At 44.6% G+C, this 25,582-nt stretch overlaps 1 protein-coding gene across 2 annotated transcripts in view; it reads left to right on the plus strand.

The window, feature by feature from the left end:
- The window catches only part of LOC124619462 (tRNA-dihydrouridine(16/17) synthase [NAD(P)(+)]-like), a 539,847-nt gene that overhangs the window by 467,460 nt on the left and 46,805 nt on the right, over nucleotides 1-25,582 (plus strand). For both annotated transcript variants that reach the window (XM_047145875.1, XM_047145865.1), the window contains exon 2: nucleotides 15,128-15,421. In XM_047145875.1, the coding sequence (XP_047001831.1) occupies nucleotides 15,128-15,421 (294 nt within the window). The remainder of the gene's footprint in view (nucleotides 1-15,127; nucleotides 15,422-25,582) is intronic.

Genomic DNA, 25,582 nt, shown 5'->3' on the forward strand with positions numbered 1-25,582 from the left:
TTAGGAGTGATTTAAAATGGAGTGATCATATAAAGTTGATCGTCGGTAAAGCAGATGCCAGACTGAGATTCATTGGAAGAATCCTAAGGAAATGCAATCCGAAAACAAAGGAAGTAGGTTACAGTACGCTTGTTCGCCCACCGCTTGAATACTGCTCAGCAGTGTGGGATCCGTACCAGATAGGGTTGATAGAAGAGATAGAGAAGGTCCAACGGAGAGCAGCGCGCTTCGTTACAGGATCATTTAGTAATCGCGAAAGCGTTACGGAGATGATAGATAAACTCCAGTGGAAGACTCTGCAGGAGAGACGCTCAGTAGCTCGGTACGGGCTTTTGTTAAAGTTTCGAGAACATACCTTCACCGAGGAGTCAAGCAGTATATTGCTCCCTCCTACGTATATCTCGCGAAGAGACTATGAGGATAAAATCAGAGAGATTAGAGCCCACACAGAAGCATACCGACAATCCTTCTTTCCAAGAACAATACGAGACTGGAATAGGAGGGAGAACCGATAGAGGTACTCAGGGTACCCTCCGCCACGCACCGTCGGGTGGCCTGCGGAGTATGGATGTAGACGTAGATGTAGATGTATAAAGTGTGATAGAAGTGGAGGAGGAGCGAGTTGGCGTGGAAGAAATAGGTGTTCAGTAGCGCTGTCGGAGTTTGTCAGTGTAATGAATTACCTGAATAGCACTAGGTGATACAGGTTCGGAGTTATTGAAATCTTTAGGAACAGAATCTATAAGGTTTTTGATATGCTGTTAAAACTGTAAGAAACGGATGACTTATTAATAAATTTTCTGTAAAGCGCATTATCAAAGAGAGCAAGCGCGGATGAATATGAGTTTGACGGGTAGTGTGGCAAATCGCTCTTGTAAACTGCTGGCCAGAACAATTACAGAAAATGCGAAGAAATGCTCAAGACATATTAGAGGAAGGTCGGTGCATGGTACTCTGTATAATAAAGTTCCGTGACCTTCTTATTTGAAGAAAGTTGTATTCGTGTTTTCAAATTGAATAAGTTGGATACTTTCCATTTGCCGTTGCGACCAGTGGAAAAGAATACCTACAGAGCATTTCTATGCTCTGTGAGATACAGCGGTTGAGATTCTGCAACTCCGTGCCCCTGCCCCCAGTTGCAGAAGCGGGTTTAGCCGGCGGCGGGCTCTACAACTTTGGACAGCCTTGCTGTACAGTGCCACAGTATAACGAGGCCCCTACTTGACCTGCGGCAGACCACCCGCGCCGCACGCGTCCGACTCGGCGCGATTTCTGTTTGCAGCACCTCTGCGCTGCCAAGTGCAGAGACACTGCAGCTGCTCTGGAACCAGTAGCGTACCAACTATTTCTTTAGAGGGGGGGGGGGGGGCGGCAAGCAAACCCATTTACTGATTTCGTCTTTCAGCAAAACCGTTAAGAATACATGTATACCAATAGTGTGGGAAGGAGTGTTAGGCAATCAGCGCCATCTTGTTCTACCGAGAGAAACAGCTCATTGATACTAGCATAGACCCAGTTTTATAGGTCGTGCTCTTGAAAACAATTAAGTTGCTTTGAATTTTAAAAATACATCATTTATCTGGGAAGACATTCGTCCTACTTCGCTTTGAAACCATTTACGAAAGGGAGTTCATATTTGCTGTAGACTGCAATATCAATCGGCCAGAGAGAAACCTTTTGTTATTCTTACTATTTTACATTACATCTTAATTAAAAAAGAAAAACATAATTTGTTTGAAAAAAGATCCCATTCATTTTGTTTTTATTTAGTCAAAAAAAAATCTTCATTTGTGTGGCCATGTTGTCCGTAGTTGCTTTACAATTCTTGAAGGTATTTTTGTTCCTCCGTTGCAACTACAAAGTACATGTTTATTTTCACAAGGCGCGTTTCGCTTTATTGAGGTAAAGCATCATCAGTGGTCTGTAATTATGTTATTTACATTTTGGTTTGTTTTAAGATCGAAAAACAGTTCGTTAACTATATGTTGGTTTGCACTCCCGGCGATTTTCGCTTGATTCTCGCTTACATGGGGAAATGCCGTCTGCCAGATCATCGTTGATGTTTTTCTTCTTTAGACACTGGTAGTTGTGGTCTAATTTTTAGTTGTCCTGCAGCACTATGCATTTCTTTTGGTTTTCGCACCACACTTTTTCGCACACCACTGTTTACTGTTGGTTTATAAATACACAGAAACATAATTAAATAGACTTAACACATGCAACAATTCAAAAGCAAAAAACGATGTAGGTCAAAAACAAACTAATGGCAAGGATAGATTGGCAACACTACAAAACACAAACCACAACATATACTTAGAAGTTTAAAAACAAGCAGTAAACAGTGGTGTGCGTAAAAGTTTGGTGTGAAAAACATAAGAAATGCATAGTGCTGCAGAACAACTAAAAATCAGACTACAACTACCGGTGTCTAAAGAAGAAAAACATCAACGATGTGCTGGCAGACGGCATTTCCCGACGTAAGCGAGAAATCAAGCGAAAATCACCGCAAGTGCACACCAACTTATAGTTAACGAACTGGTTTTCGATCTTAAAACAAATCAAAATGTAAATAACTTAATTACAGACCACTGATGATGCTTTACCTCAATAAAGCGAAACGCCTATCCTGAAAAAAACACTCGTTTTGTAGTTGGCACGACAGAACAAAATTTCGTTTCGACAATTCGGGAAAGAAATTCTTTCATGACATCCATAAGATTAATTTTTCCAGCCCTGTCTTGATGAACATAGAGGAGGAGTAGGTGTGTCTCGACGGAGTCATTGTTGATGTGAGGCCTGTTTTAAGTCACTTTATTTTACAGGTCCGTCTTGATCCGTCTTGAGCACTTACTATGTACCTACATGTTTAGTTTGACGGTCATAGTGAAATGTAAAAAAAATTATGTTATCAGGACGTACCTGTAAAATAAAGTACCAAATATATGATCACGGACTCATTTTCAGACTTTGTCTTCAATTGATCTGTTTTAAGCCGTCTCAAGGCGCTGAATCACCTCTCAGATGATGCTGACGATACTGGAACAGTCAGAATCAGAATGATGAGGCGAATTACTTCCGGAAAGAGTTCTTTAACCCTATCAGAGTTGGTTTGTTCGTAGAGTGCGGCGGATATCGTATTAGCGGCGAGCCAGGTCAGGCGTACCGGCTGCTATTTGAGCGTTGTTGGCCGGTGTTTGTCATTTTCGACAGGACCGCACGCGAATTGTGCCTGCGTGACTGCCAGACTAAACTGATCAAAAAAAGTTTTTTGCACCACCTGCAGATCTGCAAATGTGTGTGTACTTAGGTTCAAGGGGAATCAAACAGTAAGTAATGAGGGTGGTGGTAATACTTGTTTTGAACAGTATATTAATACGCAGGTGCAGAGGATAACTGTTAACAATGTAAACGGACACCAAATTCGCTCTTTTACAGTCAAGATTTCTGTCTTAAGTCTGGCGCGCCTCCCCCAAATTCGGCGCTCTGGCCACTCTTAGTTCGGCCATACGACATAGGACTCGATCAGTCTCAACTGCTGTTCAAAAGTGCTGTGCAGAGTTTGCTACATATACATACAGAAGCGAGCGAGGTGCCGCAGTGGTCAGCACACTGGACTCGCATTCGGCAGGACGACGGCTCAAACCCGTCTACGGCCATCCTGATTTAGGTTTTCCGTGATTTCCCTAAATCGTTTGACTGATCACCATAGATGTTAAGTCCCATAGTGCTCAGAGCCATTTGAACCCTAAATCGTTTCAGGCAAATGTCGGGACGGTTCCTTTGAAAGGGCACGGTCGGTTTCCTTCCCCCATTCTTTCCGAATCCGAGCTTGTGTTCCGTCTCTAATGACCTCGTTGTCGACGAGACGTTAAACACAAACCTCCTCCTCCATATACATAACAGAAGCTGTCCCCCATTAGGAGGCACAGGCTGAAAAACGGGACCAAGGGAGAGGACAGAATGTAGTAGGAGTTATAAGACGCTTCAGTCAAAAGCAAAAATCATTGCCAACAATAATACTGAGCCCATATTTCTTGACGGCAGCATAGTTTATTCACTGGCACTGCTTATAGATCAAATAAAACTCCAAGTGAATTTGTGGGGGGGGGGGGGGGTGGACGGTAACCATGTCTCGCCCCCCCCCTCCCCCAGAGTTTGAAGTGAAGTGTGAGGGCGGGGGGGGGGGGGGGAGGGACTGTCACTCCTGACACCTTCCCTCCCCCCTCCTCCACGCCCAGTTAATACGCTATTGTCTGGTATGTCGTTGACATGAGCTGTTCTGCATTTAAAAGCGACGCAAGCGAAACTTCATTACCCTAAGTGCTATACATTCTGACGTGACACATCTATAGAGCTCATTTCGTTGACAGTTACTCCTCTCTTTGCGGATGGTGAACTGTTTCATCAGTATTACTGTATTAATTTGATGATTGCTTGGGTGAAGTTCGTTAAGTATAGTGGACTGACATGTCAGCATTAGGTTATTAAATCCTTTGTCAGAGGTACTACTACGTTATAGTAACAAAATAATGACCGGGATTCGATAAAAGCTACAGCTTTCATCAATGCTTCAGTCTTAGACGACTTTTCCTACTCCGGAGTTTCTGTTCACTGTACTTATAAGACGCGACTGTAAAATTCAGTGCAGTAATTTGTCTTCCTTTCGCATACTTCCTCCAGCAGAGTGTTTACAACGGATAACTTCGGAAGACTCCGCAGAAACGAATACCACGGTGGCACGCGCTCGAAAACAGGTAGTGGTGGGACAAATGACCGGTTTTGGCAACTTATTGGTCAGTCGATTGTTTTTTTTTCTTTTTTTTATCGTTTAGTCAGTTTTTTTTCAGTCGAATGAAACGACTGGATGAAACTAGTTATATGCCAGTTTATGACTTGGTTTCCGGATTTGAGTATTTTCATTTACATACTTTTTTCACCGTTCTCGGTTATACATCATCCGTGACTAGTATTGTCAGACCTTTCAGAGACAAACCAGATCCTTTAAAAAAGCGAACTCACATGTGTAAAACGACTTTAAATATATGTTTACTTGCCGCGCGGGATTAGCCGAGCGGTCTCAGGCGCTGCAGTCATGGACTGTGCGGCTGATCCCGGAGGAGGTTCGAGTCCTCCCTCGGGCATGGGTGTTTGTGTTTGTCCTTAGGATAATTTAGGTTAAGTAGTGTGTAAGCTTAGGGACTGATGATCTTAGCAGTTAAGTCCCGTAAGATTTCACACACATTTGAACATTTGTTGCATGATTATTTAATGCGTTAAATATGCTGAGGTGACGAAAGTCTTGGGTAACCTGTTAATATCACGTCAGTCCTCCTTTTGCCCGGCATAGTGCAGCATCAGTCTACTCAACGTAAAGTATGTCAGCGAGCAGAATGATTGCAAAAAGTTTGAAATTATAAAGATGGTTGGAAGTCCCTATGTGCTCTCATTATGAAACACTGGATGAATATAGTCAGGGTAATTTGCGCTCCATTCTAAGCAAAAGCAATTTTTTGACACATCTCAGTATTTAGGATGCCATATCACGTGAAATATGCGTTGTAATTAAAACTTCAAACTTGATGCTGAAGTTTCACTGCGCGCCATTTTAAGCAGAAGCTAGTTTTTCATACATCTAAATGTCTCTGACATACACTACTGGCCATTAAAATTGCTACACCAAGAAGAAATGCAGATGATAAACGGGTATTCATTGGACAAATATATTATACTAGAACTGAATGTGATTAAGTTTTGGGTGCATAGATCCTGAGAAATCAGTACCCATAACAACCACCTCTGGCCGTAATAACGACCTTGATACTCCTGGGCATTGAGTCAAACAGAGCTTGCACATGCAGCTTCAACACGATACCACAGTTCATCAAGAGTAGCGACTGGCGTATTGTGACGAGCCAGTTGCCTGGCCACCATTGACCAGATGTTTTCAATTGGTGAGAGATCTGGAGAACGTGCTGGCCAGGGCAGCAGTCGAACATTTTCTGTATCCAGAAAGGCCCGTACAGGACCTGCAACATGTGGTCGTACATCCTGCTGAAATGCAGGGTTTCGCAGGGATCGAATGAAGGGTAGAGCCACAGGTCGTACCAGATCTGAAATGTAACGTCCACTGTTCAAAGTGCCGTCAGTGCGAACAAGAGGTGTCCGACACGTGTTACCAATGGCACCCCATACCATCACGCCGGGTGATACGCCTGTATGGCGATGACGAATACACGCTTCCAATATGCGTTCACCGCGATGTCGCCAAACACGGATGCGACCATCATGATGCTGTAAACAGAACCTGGATTCATCCGAAAAAATGACATTTTGCCATTCGTGCACCCAGATTCGTCGTCGAGTACACCATCGCAGGCGCTCCTGTCTGTGATGCAGCGTCAACGGTAACCGCAGCCACGGTCTCCGATCTGATAGTCCGTGCTGCTGCGAACGTTGTCGAACTGTTCGTGCAGATGGTTGTTGTGCAAACGTCCACGTCTGTTGACTCAGGGATCGAGACGTGACTGCACTATCCGTTACAGCCGTGCGGATAAGATGTCTGTCATCTCGACTGCTAGTGATACGAGGCCGTTGGGATCCAGCACGGCGGTCCGTATTACCCTCCTGAACCCACCGATACCATATTCTGCAAACAGTCATTGGATCTCGACCAACACGAGTAGCAATGTCGCGTTGCGATAAACCGCTAGCGCGATAGGCTACAATCCGACCTTTATCAAAGTCGGAAACGTGATGGTACTCATTTTTCCTCCTTACACGAGGCATCACAACGACGTTTCAGGAGGCAACGCCGGTCAACTGATGTTTGTGTATGAGAAATCGGTTGGAAACCTTCCTCATGTCAGCACGTTGTAGGTGTCGCCACCGGCGCCAACGTTGTGTGAATGCTCTGAAAAGCTAATCATTTGCATCAAAATGGCTCTGAGCACTATTGGACTCAACTGCTGAGGTCATTAGTCCCCTAGAACTTAGAACTAGTTAAACCTAACTAACCTAAGGACATCACAAACATCCATGCCCGAGGCAGGATTCGAACCTGCGACCGTAGCGGTCTTGCGGTTCCAGACTGCAGCGCCTTTAACCGCACGGCCACTTCGGCCGGCTAATCATTTGCATATCACAGCATCTTCTTCCTGTCGGTTAAATTTCGCGTCTGTAGCACGTCATCTCCGTGGTGTAGCAATTTTAATGGCCAGTAGTGTATTTCCGAAACAGAACGTCCCATGCGTCTAGTTCCATCATCTTTCCGTATTCAGAGGCTGTCAGTTCCTGCCGTGCGGCCATGATCACGTCGGAAACCTTTCCTAGTGAATCACCGGAGTACAAATGACGGCCCCGCCACTACACCGCCCTTTTGTACCTCGTATACGCGATACTACCGCGTGTGGCGTGTGTGCATTTCGCTATCCCCTGACTTATTGATGCATCAGTCTACTCTACGTTAAGTATGTCAGCGAGCAGAATCTTTGCAAAAGGTTTGAAATTATACCTAAAATTTGTGGGAAGTCCCTTTGTGCTCTCATTATGAAACACTGGATGAATATAGTCAGGGTAATTTGCGCTCCATTCTAAGCAAAAGCAATTTTTTCATACATCTCAGTATTTAGAATGCCATATCTCGTGAAATATGCGTCGTAATTAAAACTTCATGCTTGATGGTGAAGTTTCACTGCGCGCCATTTTAAGCAGAAGCTAGTTTTTCACACATCTAAATGTCTCTGACATAATACCTCCTCAACTGTGTGTCGTGCAATGATCGAATTTTGCAGGCACGTTGAGTCGTATGTTCGACACCGTCTGGAAAACGTGTTGCGAATAGATTTACTAGTAACGAAGTATTAAATGAAAATGTAATATCTGATGCTGAAATTTTACTGCATGAATAACATAAATGTAGTAGGCGATAAGCGTTTTTCCTTCCGTCATTTTTGTGGTGGGTGTCAGCGAGAACTACTTCAGGTTTGAAATTATGTGTAAACTTTATTGGAAGTCTCCAAGTGCTCTCATTCTCAAACAATGGATGAGTCCCGGTATTTGCGTGTCGTGATTCGCATTGCCTCAAGACGCACAGTTTCTAGCTGTAATAGTTGTCTTACTGTGTGAAACTTTTAACGGAACATTATAGTTCTTGATGAGTAAATTACGACAAGATTTTAAGTTTTAAATTCGGACAATAACCGCGAAAAATACTGAATTTCAATTTTTGTTGCTCCTAGAAGACATTAGATAGGCAACCTGTAACTGGAAAGGCAAGGTATTGATTTTTATGCTGGTGGTGTTGTACAAGAGGGACGTAATATCTGAAATCAAAGAGGTACTTACGTATCACGGACAAAAAGCTAAAGTATGCATAAATAAGAACGTAAATAGAGAAATTGTTGGATGTAACCACAATGAAATTTTCACTCTGCAGCGGAGTGTGCGCTGATATGGATGTAACGTCCGCCAGTTATGCAAAACATCGTTTTTTCAAAGTTCCCAAACATGTTTCAGCACCTCTGTGCCATTATCAGTGGGTTTCTGTTTTATTTAATTTGCAATGTTAACATTTTTACTAAAAGATTACAAAGTTACGGAAATATTTAGTTCAAACAACTATTTGTTTCTGTTAGTTACTATCTTTACAGTCACGATGTTGATGAGAAATTTTATTGGGAGTTAACATATCATTTTATGTTTTAAACATGATTTGTGTATAGTGTGTATTGAACTGGGGACCTAGAAACGACGTCCCCGCCGTAGCCCTCACTGGTTCACAACGCCACAACAGGTTTCAGCAGTCCATGCACCCCACCGCCGCGCCACACCGCACCTGCCCGCCCCCCCACCCCCACTCCCCCCGGTAATGGCTCATACCAGATGAGTGTTACCCCAAATGTTTGCGTGGTAGGGTTGGGTTGGGTTGTTTGGGGAAGGAGACCAGACAGCAAGGTCATCGGTCTCATCGGAATAGGGAAGGATGGGGAAGGAAGTCGGCCGTGCCCTTTCAAAGGAACCATCCCGGCATTTGCCTGGAGCGATTTAGGGAAATCACGGAAAACCTACATCAGGATGGCCGGACGCGGGATTGAACCGTCGTCCTCCCGAATGCGAGTCCAGTGTCTAACCACTGCGCCACCTCGCTCGGTGCGTGGTAGAGTAATTATGGTGTCCGCATACGTGGAGACAGTGTCTGCGCAGCAATCGTTGACGTAGTGTATGTAACTGAGGCGGAATAAGGGGAACCAGCCCGTATTCGCCGAGGCATATGGAAAGCAAACCACAGGCTGGCTGGCACACCGGACCTCGACGCTAAGCCGCCGGGCGGATTCGTGCCGGGAACCGGAACGCCTTCCCGCTCGGGAAGCAGCGCGTTAGACTGCGCGGCTAGCCGGGCAGGCTAAAATATAATTTAGTTTGTCGTGATATTTCGCGCATATATTCGCACCTACTTACGTTTTTGTGTGGTGAGCCCTTTTTTCAGCATCCTGATGAGGTGTTGTGAAGCACACGTAAATACAGCACATTTTTCAGAAATTTGGTCATAAGAAGCACTTTACACTTCACCAAAACACACTGTAATCGTGGTGGTTGTGTATCCCCGCCCAGACAGTGTCATTTCGTTTACCAGTGAGTTTGGCGCCAGATTTGAATTTTGTTCACATTTGATCTCTCTCTCTCTCTCTCCCCCCCCCCCCCTCCCTCCCTCCCTCCCGCCCTCTGTGTGTGTTTGTGTTTGTGTTTGTGTGTGTGTGTGTGTGTGTGTGTGTGTGTGTGTGTGTGTGTGTGAGAGAGAGAGAGAGAGAGAGAGAGAGAGAGAGTGTGTGTGTGTGTGTGTGTGTGTGTGTGTGTTCTGTACGCTTCTTAGCTGTTTGTGTTGTCTTTTATTTGGTGTTCCTTTAGTGTGTAAAAAATCGCGACAAACTAAATTACGTTTAAAGCATAGATTGATAGGTTAACCCCCAATAAAATTCCTCATCAACATCGTTTGGTTGCAGATAACAAGCTACCAGTACGAAATAATACGCAAGTGGTCCTGCAAAACCATGCTAACCGAATGTAAAGATATTAACTAACAGAAACAAATAGTCGTTTGAACTAAATATTTCCGTAATTTTGTAATCATTCAGTAAAAATATTCACATTACAGATTAAATAAAACAGAAACACACTGATGATGTCGCAGAGGTGCTGAAACCTGATGAGTAAATAAATAATCTTATTTCAATGGAATTTATTTCAACAGTGAAAAAGTCAGAATTGTCTGACGAAAAAAATAATTTTCGAAGTTATTTGGCACTTACTAAGAAAGCGGGATGCAAGCGACAAATCAAAAAGGCGCTATTACTGCGTCCCAGATATTGTTTTAAATGTTTGCAAGTACATATTTTCACGAGCAAATAAATGTATATGTTCTGAAATGACACTTCTATTCATTCAGTACTCAGGCATACGATTCTGCTGTACGATGTTCGACAACAATTTCCAATACGAATTCTGCTTTAGTCATTAATAAACTCTGTAATCATTGCCTCTTCCTACATTTTTTTACTATAATTCGATTTTTTCATAAAAGGGATAGTCCCTCATAACCTCACTTTCGCCGTTCAGATGCCAAACTGCACAGCCGATAGCTCTCAAAACACCGGCAGTTTTGGGATGACCTACAGTTCCCACTACTTCGTGCAAACGTGAAGTCATTTTGACGTCACACGCTGTATCGAAGACGGAAAGCCGTGTATCGATTCTCGTGACGTCCGAAACAATTAACGCTCACCTCAAGTAGAGAGAACTGGAGGTTAAGCTTTTTCTTTGCTCAGGTACATTAACGTCAATGTTAGTCGTTTATAAATGTGTAAAGTTGTGCATTCATGGGGTCTGTACTGTGGATAAGGGATAAATTAAAGTTTTGCAAAGAATTAACTCCAAAACGTTCTGAAAAAATTGTACCATTTTTTCAAAAATGCCTTCATCAACCCCAAAAGTGAAATGGTTTACTTATTTACAAGCAAGAAAAAACTGGAGCCAGCAAGCAATGAACCCAATAACATGTATATTAAATAGTATTCATTAAGGTGTCTCAGTAAAATAAGCTTATTTTTAGAATCTCTGAAAACTAATTTAAGGAGGTAGCCTGTAATTATAAAGGATGGGTAGCTATTCTAGCGGACGAAGTTAAGCAACAACTCGTTTCTCTTACGCTCAATGAATAAATGCTGTTTCAAAGCACGAAACATTGAGAATCTCTCGAAAACGGGTGAGATTTGCTGTAACAAAATTATGAAAAACGTCGTATTGGTGGTTAAAGATTTACTTTAATTGAAGACTTTTTTGTTTGGCAAAGAAGTGTCGTAAAAGAACTAGCTCGTAAATTTTCTGTTATTCTTTATAGATGGCTCTCACTTTTAATTCTTTTTCAAATGTATCAGTCTTTACGCTTTTTATTCTGAGTGGTAGTTTGTTTTAGCAGATGATCAATGTGTTTTGGATATTTATTCTCATTTGCGTGTTTCATGCGTAATTTGTAAATTGCTGACAATAACATTTCACTACTGAATGAGAGAGAGAGAGAGAGAGAGAGAGAGAGAGAGAGTGAGTGAGTGAGTGAGCACTCATATTTACATAACATTTAATATTCAGAATGTAGGAAAAGATAGATTACTAGTTATCGTAAAGATAACACGCTGAGTTGCAGACAGGCTCAATTAAAAGACGCGTACACATTAGCTTTCGGCCACAGCCTTCAACGGAAGAAGAGAAACACACACCATTCATTTATACAGGCAAGCACACCTTACGCACACATGATCGCCAACTTCGGCAGCTCGGGCCAGAATGCAAAACGCTTGAGCTTGCTTGTGTGAATGAATGGTGTGTGTTTCTCTTTTCCCGATTGTACCAGACCCTTTTAAAAACATGAAGGCGAAAAAAGTTTCAGATACGGCAGGGCGCGAAGCATTCCGTAACTCAACGCTTGTAACCACTGCTCCGCGATGAACTAGCGAAAGTTTGCCTAATTTACTGTAACTTTGATCTCATGACGTCTTTAGGCATGATGTTTAAATTACAATAAATCGTACCAAGAATGTTTTTACAAATCTTCAGTCTGTCATTGCCCTGAAACGGGAATCCAATATGGTGTTTCCCAAAGACCCAGCGTGCAATATTAACGAAAGTCGATAGAAGTTCCCACAGTCTTCTATGCTTGCGTGTGCGTTAGAAATGACGTCATGTTTACACAATGTCTTAAGAAGTGTGGGTTACCCGCAGTTTTGAGACTGATGTGTTAACGATAACGACCACGAGAAATACACGAGACTCAGAACGCGAATTAAACGCCGGGGGCGCTGCAGTAGACTCACTTGTAGCGTGTAAAAGGGGCTAAGATGTTGTGCCCGTAATATTACAGGGAAGGCATTAATTTCCAACAATAGAAACTACTTAATATTACGGGCGTGCCACTCAAAGCGTTAAACAGACAGTCACGGAAACAGCCTGTCAAACATGTTTGTGCGTAAAACAGTTTTCGTTGTCGAGAAACTGACATTTGTTGTGTCGCACGTAGGTGGCGTAGGCACGTAACGTTAGCGACAGACCCGGACGGTGCACAAGTCCCGCCCAATCACCCCCCTTCACACCAAACCATATCCTAAGCTCCGCCCATGGTCTGCCGCATGTTCCAACATCGAAGTTGTTCGTATCACAGATATGCCAGTCATAACAAGGGAGAAAATCAATAGTTAGTACGAAATACAGTTTTTCCGGTATCATTGTGAAAAGAAGTAGAAATATGTTCATTGAATATGCGAGTTGAAAAATCATCAATAAGAATGAAAAATAAAAATGGTATCCACACTGTCTGTTTTATTTCATCAGCTTTCATCTGCACTATATCAAAACATCTGATATTTGTTAACTGCAGTGAGCGCAAATTTCCGTCACCTCGCGTAGTGTTAGAAATTGTGTTGGGAAATATTAATTGGTAGTATCGCCAAGGATGCTGTCCATTATCTCGATTGTCTAAAGTCAATGTTGTGCATAAACAAGGCAAAGTCGATGTCTTGGTTTGTTTCTGATTACCTCTTTAAGACTAAAGAATATAAGAGTGGGATAATGTAGAAATGCGTAATGCAAGGAGTCAGATATTTATACAGTGACATTCTTCATTAATATTTGCCTGTGTAATGGGTGAATTTTTACTTGTGAACTCTTCTGACTGCTTGCTTATAGCAGACACGAGATTACTTTGAGTTCTTCAGTGTTTGAGAGCTTTAGAGCTGCCTATTGTTAAATATATGTACATAATTTCGTCAGTGTCATTCCAACACATCTTATCGTACTTTAATGTCTGTTAGATATCAGTTTTGACAGTAGTTGACCACAATAGTCCAGATTAGGTACCTTGTGTATGATAACTTTATTGAGAGTGCATATCTATGTTTCATTCTGGCAGTATTACACAAACTGCTAAGAAGTACTAACAGCACAACACTGCTAGTATGAACAACCGCGGTAAAACAAAAAACGACGAACAAAAACACGACAGCGACGGGGACTACCCTTCGACCATAAATATAATAGACTGGCCCTGACGTCATTTTCGTGGCTCCAACATCTCTGGGCTAAAGTCACGTGAATGTTGGCAAAACATGGTTGTTTGTCTTGCGCTTATGGCTGTACTCAGCGTTTTGTCGGGGGAAATGGCATTACATTTCACGTGTGTTTCTGTGATAGTGCAGATGCGTTTATTGAAATCTGATGAAGTGACTTTTATATGTTTTTTTACACTTGCAATAGAGTATCACGTAAATTAAAGCGTTGAAAGTGATGCCTGTAAAGCCAGACTCATATTACATTTTGGAAAGTATCTGTGATAATTCGGTTACAGAAGTAAGTATAACTGTTTCTCGTTCCTACGCATAGGTTCACTAAGGATGAATACCGAAGGCAGCTTTGGATACAGACCCTGAAACGGGAAAACTTTAAGCCCTCTGCACATACGCCCTTTTTGTATATACAAGTGAGATTATAATAAGGTAAGAGCACCTATAGTCGACACATGAAGAGAATTTTTTTCTACCTTCTAATACTATTAAATAAATGTAGGCTCCAAAATTATTTTCTGAGACTTCAAAGTCTCACCTTTCATCTAAAATATCATTTTTTTTAAACTGTTAGTTTAAACTTTTGTAAAAATAGTAGGAACTGAACCTTTGAAGTGCACCTAAAATTGATACCCTAAAATGGACCTGCTCCTAAAGTCGACAATTTTGGCACCTATAGTTGACATAATTCCCATATCCCATTTTCTAATTAGTGACTAGAGCTCAAAACGCGGCGAATCCAATATTTAAAGTTTTGACACGAGCCCACTCTTACTGTTTAAAAGAATTTTAACGACATTTTACTTTAATTGATAGTTTATAGTAATTTCGTCCCGCTGCCCACCAGAGGGGCGTTCGATGTATTTGTTAGATTTTATAAATGGTACTGTGAACAAATCAAGGTCAAATGTAGTTCTGACGTAATTTTTCGGAAATAAAAAAGTAATTTTTGTTGGAAGCGTTTGGCAGTCAACTGAGAAATGTGGGTAAAATACGATACAAACATAGGATGGCAGACCGCTGATTTGAAATCCCGCCACGTTTTGCCAACAGTCACGTGGTTTATGTTGGAGCCACACCAGCCCTATAGCTTCTGCACAGCAAGGTCCGCCCCCGGTAGCTGAGTGGTCAGCGCGACAGACTGTCAATCCAAAGGGCCCGGGTTCGATTCCCGGCTGGGTCGGAGATTTTCTCCGCTCAGGGACTGGGTGTTGTGTTGTCCTAATCATCATCATTTCATCCCCATCGACGCGCAAGTCGCCGAAGTGGCGTCAAATCGAAAGACTTGCACCAGGCGAACGGTCTACCCGACGGGAGGCCTTCGTCACACGACATTTCCATTTTTGCACAGCAAGGCCAGTCTACTAGTATCTATGGTCGAAGGGACTACCAAAGATCATATTGATGTGCTCTTGTTTGGTGTGGCGGGGGTAGGTGTGGAGGGGGTAAATGGGCGGGGCTTGTGCAAATGTCCGGGGCTGCCGCTAACGTTTCCTGACGTAGGCGCGGTGTTGTTGTTTCAGGAGATACAGGTGACACCGGCCGAGGACGACAGCGGATGCGCGGCGTCAGAGCTGAAGGAAGGAGAAGATGGCTGCTCCGAGGCGTGGCGCTGGTGGCGCTCGCTGGGCAGCCCGCGCTTCGTGCTGGCGCCAATGGTGGACGCCAGCGAGCTGGCGTGGCGGCTGCTGAGCCGCGAACTGGGCGCGCAGCTCTGTTACTCGCCCATGCTGCACGCCGCCGTCTTCGCGCGCGACCCCAAGTACCGTCGCGACGCGCTCGCCTCCTGCCCTGAGGACCGGCCGCTCATCGTACAGGTCTGCCCGCAATCGACCAATACAGAGCGCCGTTAAAAGAAAATATCATTAACTACCGAGTGGTTATAATTAAAGTGCAGCTACTCACGGAGGTCCAGTGTGTGCTGTAATTATCGTATGGCAGCGATTTCCTGTCAGAGAGGTCACAGTTCGTAGTAATTGACGGAAAGTCATCGAGTAAAGCAGAAGAGATTTCTGGCGTTCCCCAAGGTAGTGTTATAGGCCCTTTGCTGTTCCTTATCTATATAAACGATTTGGGAGACAATCTGAGCAGCCGTCTTCGGTTGTTTGCAGATGACGCTGTCGTTTATCGACTAATAAAGTCATCAGAAGATCAAAACAAACTGCAAAACGATTCAGAAAAAATATCTGAATGGTGCGAAAAGTGGCAGTTGACCCTAAATAACGAAAAGTGTGAGGTCATCCACATGAGTACTAAAAGGAACTCGTTAAACTTCGGTTACACGATAAATCAGTCTGATCTAAAAGCCGTAAATTCAACTAAACACCTGGGTATTACAATTACGAACAACTTAAATTGGAAGGAACACAGAAAATGTTGTGGGGAAGGCTAACCAAAGGCTGCGTTTAGTGGCAGGACACTTAGAAATAACAGACCTACTAAGGAGACTGCCTACACTACGCTTGTCCGTCTTCTTTTACAATACTGCTGCGCGGTGTGGGATCCTTACCAGGTAGGACTGACGCAGTACATCGAAAAAGTTCAAAGAAAGGCAGCACGTTTTGTACTATCGCGAAATATGGGAGAGAGTGTCACAGAAATGATACAAGATTTGGGCTGGAAATCATAAAAAGAAAGGCGTTTTTTGTTGCGACGGAATCTTCTCACAAAATTCCAATCACCAACTTTCTTCTCCGAATGCGAAAATATTTTGTTGGCACCGACCTACATAGGGAGGAATGATCACCACGATAAAATGAGGGAAATCAGAGCTCGTACGGAAAGATATAGGTGTTCATTCTTTCCGCGCGCTGTACGAGATTGGAATAATAGAGAATTGTGAAGGTGGTTCGATGAACCCTCTGCCAGGCACTTAAATGTGATCTGCAGAGTATCCATGTAGATGTAGATTTGCTAATGTGTTAATGCGGAAGCGATTTACTCTGAAAAAAAAGTTCCAGTTTTGGGCACCAGGTGCAAATCTGGCGTTGTACAGCATCACGTCGATGTCTCCAGTGCTCGTATTGAACAAACTGTCTATGTAGCAGTTAATAATAAAATTAATATTATACCTTTGCCACTTGTTTGCATTTTTCTGACCACGTTCTGTCCCTAAGCCATTACATACGGAAGCGTTTCCATACGTTTATCTTGCTGTGCAGCGCCAGATTAGCGCCTGGTGGCCAAAACCAGAACTAACTTTTTTGCAGTATAAATCGGTTATGCATTAACACATTAGCATATCTACCAAGTTTCGCTGCCATACGACAATTACAGCCTACACTGGACGTCTGTGAGAAGCTGCACTTTAGTTGTAGCCACCTGGTACAACATACGTTATTGTCCATATAGATCAGTTGCTGTCATCAAACTGCGGCCAATGGGCCACATGCTGAGCGAATCAAGTATTCGTGCGGCCCGCGGTTCCAAGCTGTGTTTTATAACAATAGGCATCTAGCAAGCTAACGGCATTGCCACAATGATAACACCGGTTATTGTCAGGTCACCGAAATTAAGCGCTGTCTGACTTGTCTAGTACTTGGATTGGGTGACCGTCCGGTCTGCAGAGCGCTGTTGGCAAACGGGGTGCACTCAGCCCGTGTGAGGCCAATTGAGGAGCTACTTAACTGAGAAGTAGTGACTCCAGTCACGAAAACTGAAAATGGCCGGGACTGCGGCGTGCTGATCACATGTCCCATGCCCCTCCGTATCCGCTTCTGGTGACGCCTATCGCTGAGGATGTCACGGCGGTCGGTCGGTGCCGTTGGGCCTTCCGAGGCCTGTTCGGACGGAGTTTAGAGTATGCATCTAGCAACTAACAGCTGCATCCAAAAGCATAAAGTACCGTTAACAGACTCTTGAGACAATACATTTGCAGAATGCCGTAACCCGATTTCCCAGAAACTCCACTCACAAGAACCCCTTGAGTTCCAGGTCGCAAAAGGCCAATGATGTTTACGGCATTCGACGTCCCACATATTGTCTATCAGGCAACCACAATATTGGCTGCTAATGACAACAGGGGACGGGACCGGAGCACAGCATGAGGCTACGGAGTGTAATTGAACTGCTTAGTCGACGAGTAATTCACAACAATGCTACAGTGCTAGTGGTATTGTGATACAGAGCAGAGCAATGGCAACGGTAAACAAAGTAAACACTGCATTATATCTACAACCAACATCTGCCGAAGTTGACATTTCGTCAGAAAATAGCCCAAGGAATTTCGCAGAGTGAGAAAGAAGTGCGAGATGAAATATTACCGTTTCTCCAAGATGAAAATTAGAAATTTGTGGAAAGGTCTTATGGGACCAAACTTCTGAGGTCATCGGTCCCTAGGCCTACACACTACCTAATCTAACTTAAACTAACTTAGGTCATGAACAACATACATATCCGTGACCGAGGGAGGACTCGAACCTCCGACGGGGGCAGCCGCACGGATCTTGACAAGGCGCCTGAGACCGCGCGGCTACCCCGCGTGGCTCTCCAAGATGAGTCAGTGGAAGGTGTGTTATTGTATACGCTCGACTGTGCGGACAATCTAAATGAGGAGTACAACGATGACGATATGTGCTTAACAAGCGAAAGTGATATTGAAACAGGTGTCGATCCACGTAGTTCATCATCCTTGTCGGACTAGGAGCCACAAATGCCGTCCCCAGTGAAATGTAGTAAAGAATGGAAGATCATCTACAGCATAGTGAAAAAAAAATGAACAGTTTTCGAATAAGTCCATAGCAATAAGACCGTGTAGTGTATAAGAAAAACTACGTATATTCAAGGGAAGACAAGGCACACTGGTTACAAAAATCGTTGTTTGCGCGTTTCAAGGATACTCGACACTATTTACAAAAATGATTCAAATGGCTCTGAGCACTATGGGACTTAACATCTGAGGTCATCAGTCCCCTAGAACTTAGAACTATTTAAACCTAACTAACCTAAGGGCATCACACACATCCATGCCCCAGGCAGGATTCGAACCTGCGACCGTAGCGGTCACGCAGTTCCAGACTGAAGCGCCTAGAACCACACGGCCACACCGGCCGGCTCACTATTTACAGTATTTGCATGATAGTGACTTATTACGTTAGGCACATCAGAATACGCGCGATATACCCTGACGCGCCAAAGAAACTGGTGTAGGCATGCGTATTCAAATACAGAGGTATGTAAACAGGCAGAATACGTGCTGCGATCGGCAACGGCCATATAGTACAACAAGTGTCTGGCGCAGTTCTTAGGTCGGTTACTGCTGCTACAATGGCAGTTATCAAGATTTAAGTGAGTTTGAACGTGGTGTTATATTCGGCGCACGAGTGGTGGGAGGCTCTGTAATGGTGTGCGGAGTGTGCAGTTGGAGTGATATGGGACCCCCTGACACGTCTAGACACGACTCTGACAGGTGACACGTACGTACGCAACCTGTTTGGTCACCTGCTTCCATTTGTGTCCATTGTGTATTCCGACGGATTTTGGCAATTCCAGCGGGACATTGCGACACCCCACACGTTCAGAATTGCTACAGTGTGATCCATGAACACTCTTCTGAGTTTAAACACTTCCGCTAGCCATCGAACTCCCCAGACATGAACATTATTGAGCATATCTGTGACGCCTTGCGACGTGCTGTTCAGAAGAGATCTCCACCCCCTCTTACTCTTACGGATTTATGGACAGCCCTGCAAAATTCATGGCGTCAATTCTGCGTGCTCGTAGGGACCCTACACGATATTAGACAGGGTACCAGTTTCTTTGGCTCTTCTGTGCAGATTAACAGTGATTTCAACGGAAGCAGTGGGTGGTTGTATAACTTCAAACAGTGCTACAAAACTAGAAGACGTGTAATAACGAAATTTCAAACAAAACTTCAAGTTGTGGATGCACGGCAAACTGCGGAATCAACCCGAAAATTTGTAGCTGAGGTAAACTTATCCCATCGTTCAGTACTGGAATTTGTTTTCAACTGCCACCAATCGGGATTCGAAGAGGAAATGGATATAGAAGGAACGCTAAAAGTTAGAGGTACCAAGACAGTTGTATCTAGATCAACTAACATCAATGCCTTAAAGCATTAGTATACAAGTATCCCCACTGTTAATCTGCATGATAAATTGGCTGGAAAGTTATTTATCTGCTGCGAGTATTTTGGAACCCTCCCGGTTCTTTCTCGTGTGCGTGACCTTGCAGGGTCAGTAGGCAACATGGACGTCAGTGCAAGCAAGAAGAGTGGGAAAATGGGCGTAAGGGAACTACAGATATGGTATGAGCACTACTTTTAGCGGATAGTTGATCAAAATAACTTGCTTGTGCTTGATTCGTGGTCTGCGTTCTCATCACAATGCGTTCTTTAAGACTGGATACCTAGCTGTACGTCCTGCATGGTTTGTTAACTCCCAAGGAGTTCGCATTCGAGCTTGATTTTGCGAACTTTTGTGATCACTGTGGTGCACGGTTTTTCATTTGGTGTTCGTGGTGCAAGTTAATGGTTTGTTTTGAACATTTCTTAAATGTCGACGATGTCCATTTTGTCCCGTAGAAGGTTGATCTTTGCACCTCCCGGACACTCATTTATGTCGCTCTCCTGACGCGCATGGTGAGTCATTAGCAGCTAATATTTTTCTCGTCATGATTGTTAACACAAAAGTTTCAAATGAGACTTCCTGGCAGATTAAAACTGTATGCCGGACCGAGACTCGAACTCGGGACCTTTGCCTTTCGCGGGCAAGTACTCTACCAACTGAGCTACCCAAGCACGACTCACGCCCCGCCCTCACAGCTTTACTTCTGCCAGTATCTCGTCTCCTACCTTCCAAACTTTACAGAAGCTCTCTTGCGAACCCTGCAGAACTAGCACTCCAGAAAGAAAGGATATTGCGGAGACATGGCTTAGCCACAGCCTAGGGGATGTTTCCAGAATGAGATTTTCACTCTGCAGCGGAGTGTGCGCTGATATGAAACTTCCTGGCAGATTAAAACTGTGTGCCGGACCAGGACTTGGACTCAGGACCTTTGCCTTTCGCGGGCAAGTGCTCTCATTCTGGAAACATCCCCCAGGCTGTGGCTAAGCCGTCTCCGCAATATCCTTTCTTTCAGGAGTGCTAGTTCTGCAGGGTTCGCAGGAGAGCTTCTGTAAAGTTTGGAAGGTAGGAGACGAGATAATGGCAGAAGTAAAGCTGTGAGGACGGGGTGTGAGTCGTGCTTGGGTAGCTCAGTTGGTAGAGCACTTGCCCGCGAAAGGCAAAGGACCCGAGTTCGAGTCTCGGTCCGGCACACAGTTTTAATCTGCCAGGAAGTTTCATATCAGCGCACACTCCACTGCAGAGTAAAAATCTCATTCAGTTTCAAATGAACTTCACTAAAGATTGAACTTGCGACCTCGCACTCAAGGGGCTACGTGCCAGTGGAAGAGGAGCGAAAATAAGCGATCATGCGCCTCGGCTAATCCATAGATATTCGACTGTTTCTGAGAAGACGATCGTAAAAGTTGTCGACGTAATTTAGACGCCTTTCAGCACGCGATAGGCTGAGCCCAACGGGTGGCGTAGTGCCTTGCGTCGCGGCCTGTCATTTTTGTGTCCCATGTTCGAAACCCGATTATTGTTCTTTCTTTTTTCATTTACCTTCCCATGTCCGTAGAAGGTTACTAAACGAATGTTTCTTATCACGTTCGGGGATCCAAGGGCATCATATCAATTGTAAAATTACAACTGGGTTTCACAACAAATATCGTACTTTTATTATATAATTATGTGTTTATGGTATTTTGAGGGATTACAATCTTTTTAAATTTTAGTATTCTTATATTTCATTATTATATCAATTCTTAATTCTTATATTTTATTCTTATGTTTACTCTTCAGGAAGATCTGATGCCGATCGTAGAAAGATTCGAAACAGAAATTCCGAACACCAAGAGCATTGCACGAAGGTAGGGTTGCCACAGTGACATTTCTCACGCGGGAATGAAATGTCGTTGACATTGTTGAAGATTTCACGCGTTGGCAATAATTTCACGGCAGGCCACGCATAAGGACGAAAGTAACTTTTGCGTGTTGTGCCACAGTCGAACAGCATAGCTCAGTGAAACTTGGACCATACAAACACTGAAGCGCTAAAAAAACTCGCACGGGCATACGTGTTCTAATGCATAGATGTGTAAGCAGCCAGAATACGGCGCAGCGTTCGGCAACGCCTATATAAGACGACAGGTGTCTGGCGCAGTTGTTAGATCGGTTACTGCTGCTACAATGGGAGGTTATCAAGAGTTAAGTGAGTTTGAACGTGGTGTTATAGTCGGTGCACGAGCGATGGGACACAGCATCTTTGAAGTAGCCATGAAGTGAGGATTTTCCCGAACGACCATTTCACGAGTGTACCGTGAATATCAGGAATCCGGTAAAATATCATATGTTCCACATCGCTGCGGCCGGGAAAAAGATCCTGCAAGAACGTGACCAACAACGACTGAAGAGAATCGGTCAGCGTGACAGAAAGGCAACCCTTCCGCACATTGCTGCATATTTCAATGCTGGGCCATCAACAAGTGTCAGCGTGCGAACCATTCAACGAAACATCATCGATATGGGCTTTCGGAGCCGAAGCCCACTCGTGTACCGCTGACTACGAGGTGCGTTCAAGTTCTAAGGCCTCCGATTTTTTTTCTCCGGACTGGAAAGAGATAGAAACATGCGCATTGTTTTAAAATGAGGCCGCGTTCATTGTCAATACATCCCAGAGATGGCAGCACCGTACGGCAGATGGAATTTTACCACCAGCGGCGAGAATGAGAACTGTTTTAAATACTTAAAATGGCGACGTTTTCCTTACTTGAACAGCGTGCAATCATTCGTTTTCTGAATTTGCGTGGTGTGAAACCAATTGAAATTCATCGACAGTTGAAGGAGACATGTGGTGATGGAGTTATGGATGTGTCGAAAGTGCGTTCATGGGTGCGACAGTTTAATGAAGGCAGAACATCGTGTGACAACAAACCGAAACAACCTCGGGCTCGCACAAGCCGAACTGACGACATGATCGAGAAAGTGGAGAGAATTGTTTTGGGGGATCGCCGAATGACTGTTGAACAGATCGCCTCCAGAGTTGGCATTTCTGTGGGTTCTGTGCACACAATCCTGCATGACGACCTGAAAAAGCGAAAAGTGCCATCCAGGTGGGTGCCACGAATGCTGACGGACGACCACATAGCTGCCCGTGTGGCATGTTGCCAAGCAATGTTGACGCGCAATTACAGCATGAATGGGACTTTCTTTTCGTCGGTTGTGACAATGGATGAGATGTGGATGCCATTTTTCAATCCAGAAACAAAGCGCCAGTCAGCTAAGTGGAAGCACACAGATTCACCGCCACCAAAAAAAATTCGGGTAACCGCCAGTGCTGAAAAAATGATGGTGTCCATGTTCTGGGACAGCGAGGGCGTAATCCTTACCCATTGCGTTCCAAAGGGCACTACGGTAACAGGTGCATCCTACGAAAATGTTTTGAAGAACAAAAACGTCCGGGAAGGGCTGCGCGTGTGCTGTTCACCAAGACAATGGACCCGCACATCGAGCTATCGTTACGCAACAGTTTCTTCGTGATAACAACTTTGAAGTGATTCCTCATGCTGCCAACTCGCCTGACCTGGCTCCTAGTGACTTTTGGCTTTTTCCAACAATGAAAGACACTCTCCGTGGCCGCACATTCACCAGCCGTGCTGCTGTTGCCTCAGCGATTTTCCAGTGGTCAAAACAGACTCCTAAAGAAGCCTTCGCCGCTACCATGGAATCATGGCGTCAGCGTTGTGAAAAATGTGTACGTCTGCAGGGCGATTACGTCGAGAAGTAACGTCAGTTTCATCGATTTCGGGTGAGTAGTTAATTAGAAAAAAAATCGGAGGCCTTAGAACTTGAATGTACCCCATACTGCGTAACACAAGGCTTTACGCTTCCCCTGGGCCTGTCAACCCTGACGTTGGACTGTTGATGACTGGAAACATGTTGCCTGGTCGGACGAGTCTCATTTCAAATTGAAGCGAGCGGATGGACGTGTGCGGGCATGAAGACAACCTCATTGATCCACGGACCCAGCATGTCAGCAGGGAACTGTTCAGGCTAGTGGAGGCTTAGTGCAGTTGGTGTGATATGGGACCCCTGATACGTCTAGATACGACTCGTACTGGTGACCTGGTGACACGTACCTAAGCATCCTGTCTGATCACCTGCATCCATTTATGTCCGTTGTGCATTCTGACGGACGTGGGCAATTCCAGCAGGACAATGCGACACCCCCCCCCCCCCCCCTCTCCCATGTCCAGAATTGCTGCAGAGTGGCTCCAAGAACACTCTTCTGAGTTTAAACACTCCCGTCGGCCACCAGACTCCCCAGTCATGAACATTATTGAGCATGTCTGGAATGCTTTGCAACGTGCTGTTCAGAAGAGATCTCCACCCCCTCGTACTCTTACGGATTTGTGGACAACCCTGCGCGATTCATGGTGTCAGTAGCCTCCAGCACTACTTCAGACATTAGTCGAATCCGTGCCACGTCGTGTTGCGGCACTCCTGCGTGCTCGCGGGGCCCTACACGATATTAGGCAGGTGTACCAGTTTATTTGGTTCATCAGCGTAGAAACCACTGTTACAGTATAGTACAGAAAGTAACTGAAAGAAATACGCACTGAGACGAACGCGAAGGACAGTTTTATTCAGAGGTAATAGTTACATTGAAGTCACCGAGATTCATGATCCTCCAGTGAACGTTACTAAAAGCGGAACATGGTTCTTAATAGGATGTGTGATCACCACAGATGACAATGCATGCTCTGCAGCGTGCTGCTCTCCTGGCCACAAGATTGATAAGTAGAGTGTGGTACGGCGTTTCATATCCCAACTAGTGTAGTTAACAACTGCTGGACGGTCTCTGGTGCATATGGTAATGCTGGCCTTCATCTCCACAACGCATCCCACAAGTGCTCGGTGGGATTTAACTCGGGGGAATGGGCCGGCCAGTCGATACGCCGAATATCCTCTCGTTTCCTGAGCTCCTCGACCTCCGCAGTTCAATGCGGTCGCGCATTGTCATCCATAAAAGTGAAGGCAGCGGCGAATGAATCCCTGAAAAGACGGAGATGGGGAAGGAATACAGTGAGGCAGTAACATCATGCGGTGAGCCCAAAGATTCGGAGGTCGGTCCGCCTATGCAACATTATGCCTCCTCACATTACAACACCTCAATCACAAAAACGATCATGTTCGACATATTCCTGGGGTGCATTACGTGTTCCCTCCTCTCGCCGTTTGAGGGTGGGCCCAGCACTGTCAAACTTGATAGTTTTGGTGGGTCAACTGTTACGGTGTGGGGAGGTATACTGTTACGCAAACTGATCTCCAAATCACTGAACAAGATACACTCTCCGGTCAACGTTATTGTGACACTGAAGTCCTTCCCCTTCCGTCTTTTCAGGGGGGCTTTTGACCCTGACTTCCTTTTTATGGATGGCAGTGCGCGACTGCATGCTCCAGCTCAGGTGGGGGAGATCTTGGAACGAGAGGATACTCGGTGAATGGACTGGCCTGCCCATTCCCCGACTCAGATCACATCGAGCACGTATGGGTTGCTTGGGGGGAGACGTATTTAGCACGTCCACAGAAACCAATGATCATCCTGCAGTTGTCAACACACGCTATTAAGAATCACGTCCCGTCTTGAGTAATGTCAAGGGGACCATCTTAAATTGCGGCGACTTCAAAGCAATTATTGCCTTTCGCTCCCTGTATTTTACCCCTGCCACCTTCAGAATTTGAAAGAGAGCGTTCCAGTCAACATTGTCAAAAGCTTTCTCTAAGTCTACAAATGCTAGAAACGTAGGTTTGCCTTTCCTTAATCTATCTTATAAGATAAGTTGTAGGGTCAGTATTGCCTCACGTGTTCCAACATTTCTACGGAATCCAATCTGATCTTCCCCCAGGTCGGCT

Source organism: Schistocerca americana, chromosome 1, assembly GCF_021461395.2.
Source record: "Schistocerca americana isolate TAMUIC-IGC-003095 chromosome 1, iqSchAmer2.1, whole genome shotgun sequence".
Taxonomy (NCBI): domain Eukaryota; kingdom Metazoa; phylum Arthropoda; class Insecta; order Orthoptera; family Acrididae; genus Schistocerca; species Schistocerca americana.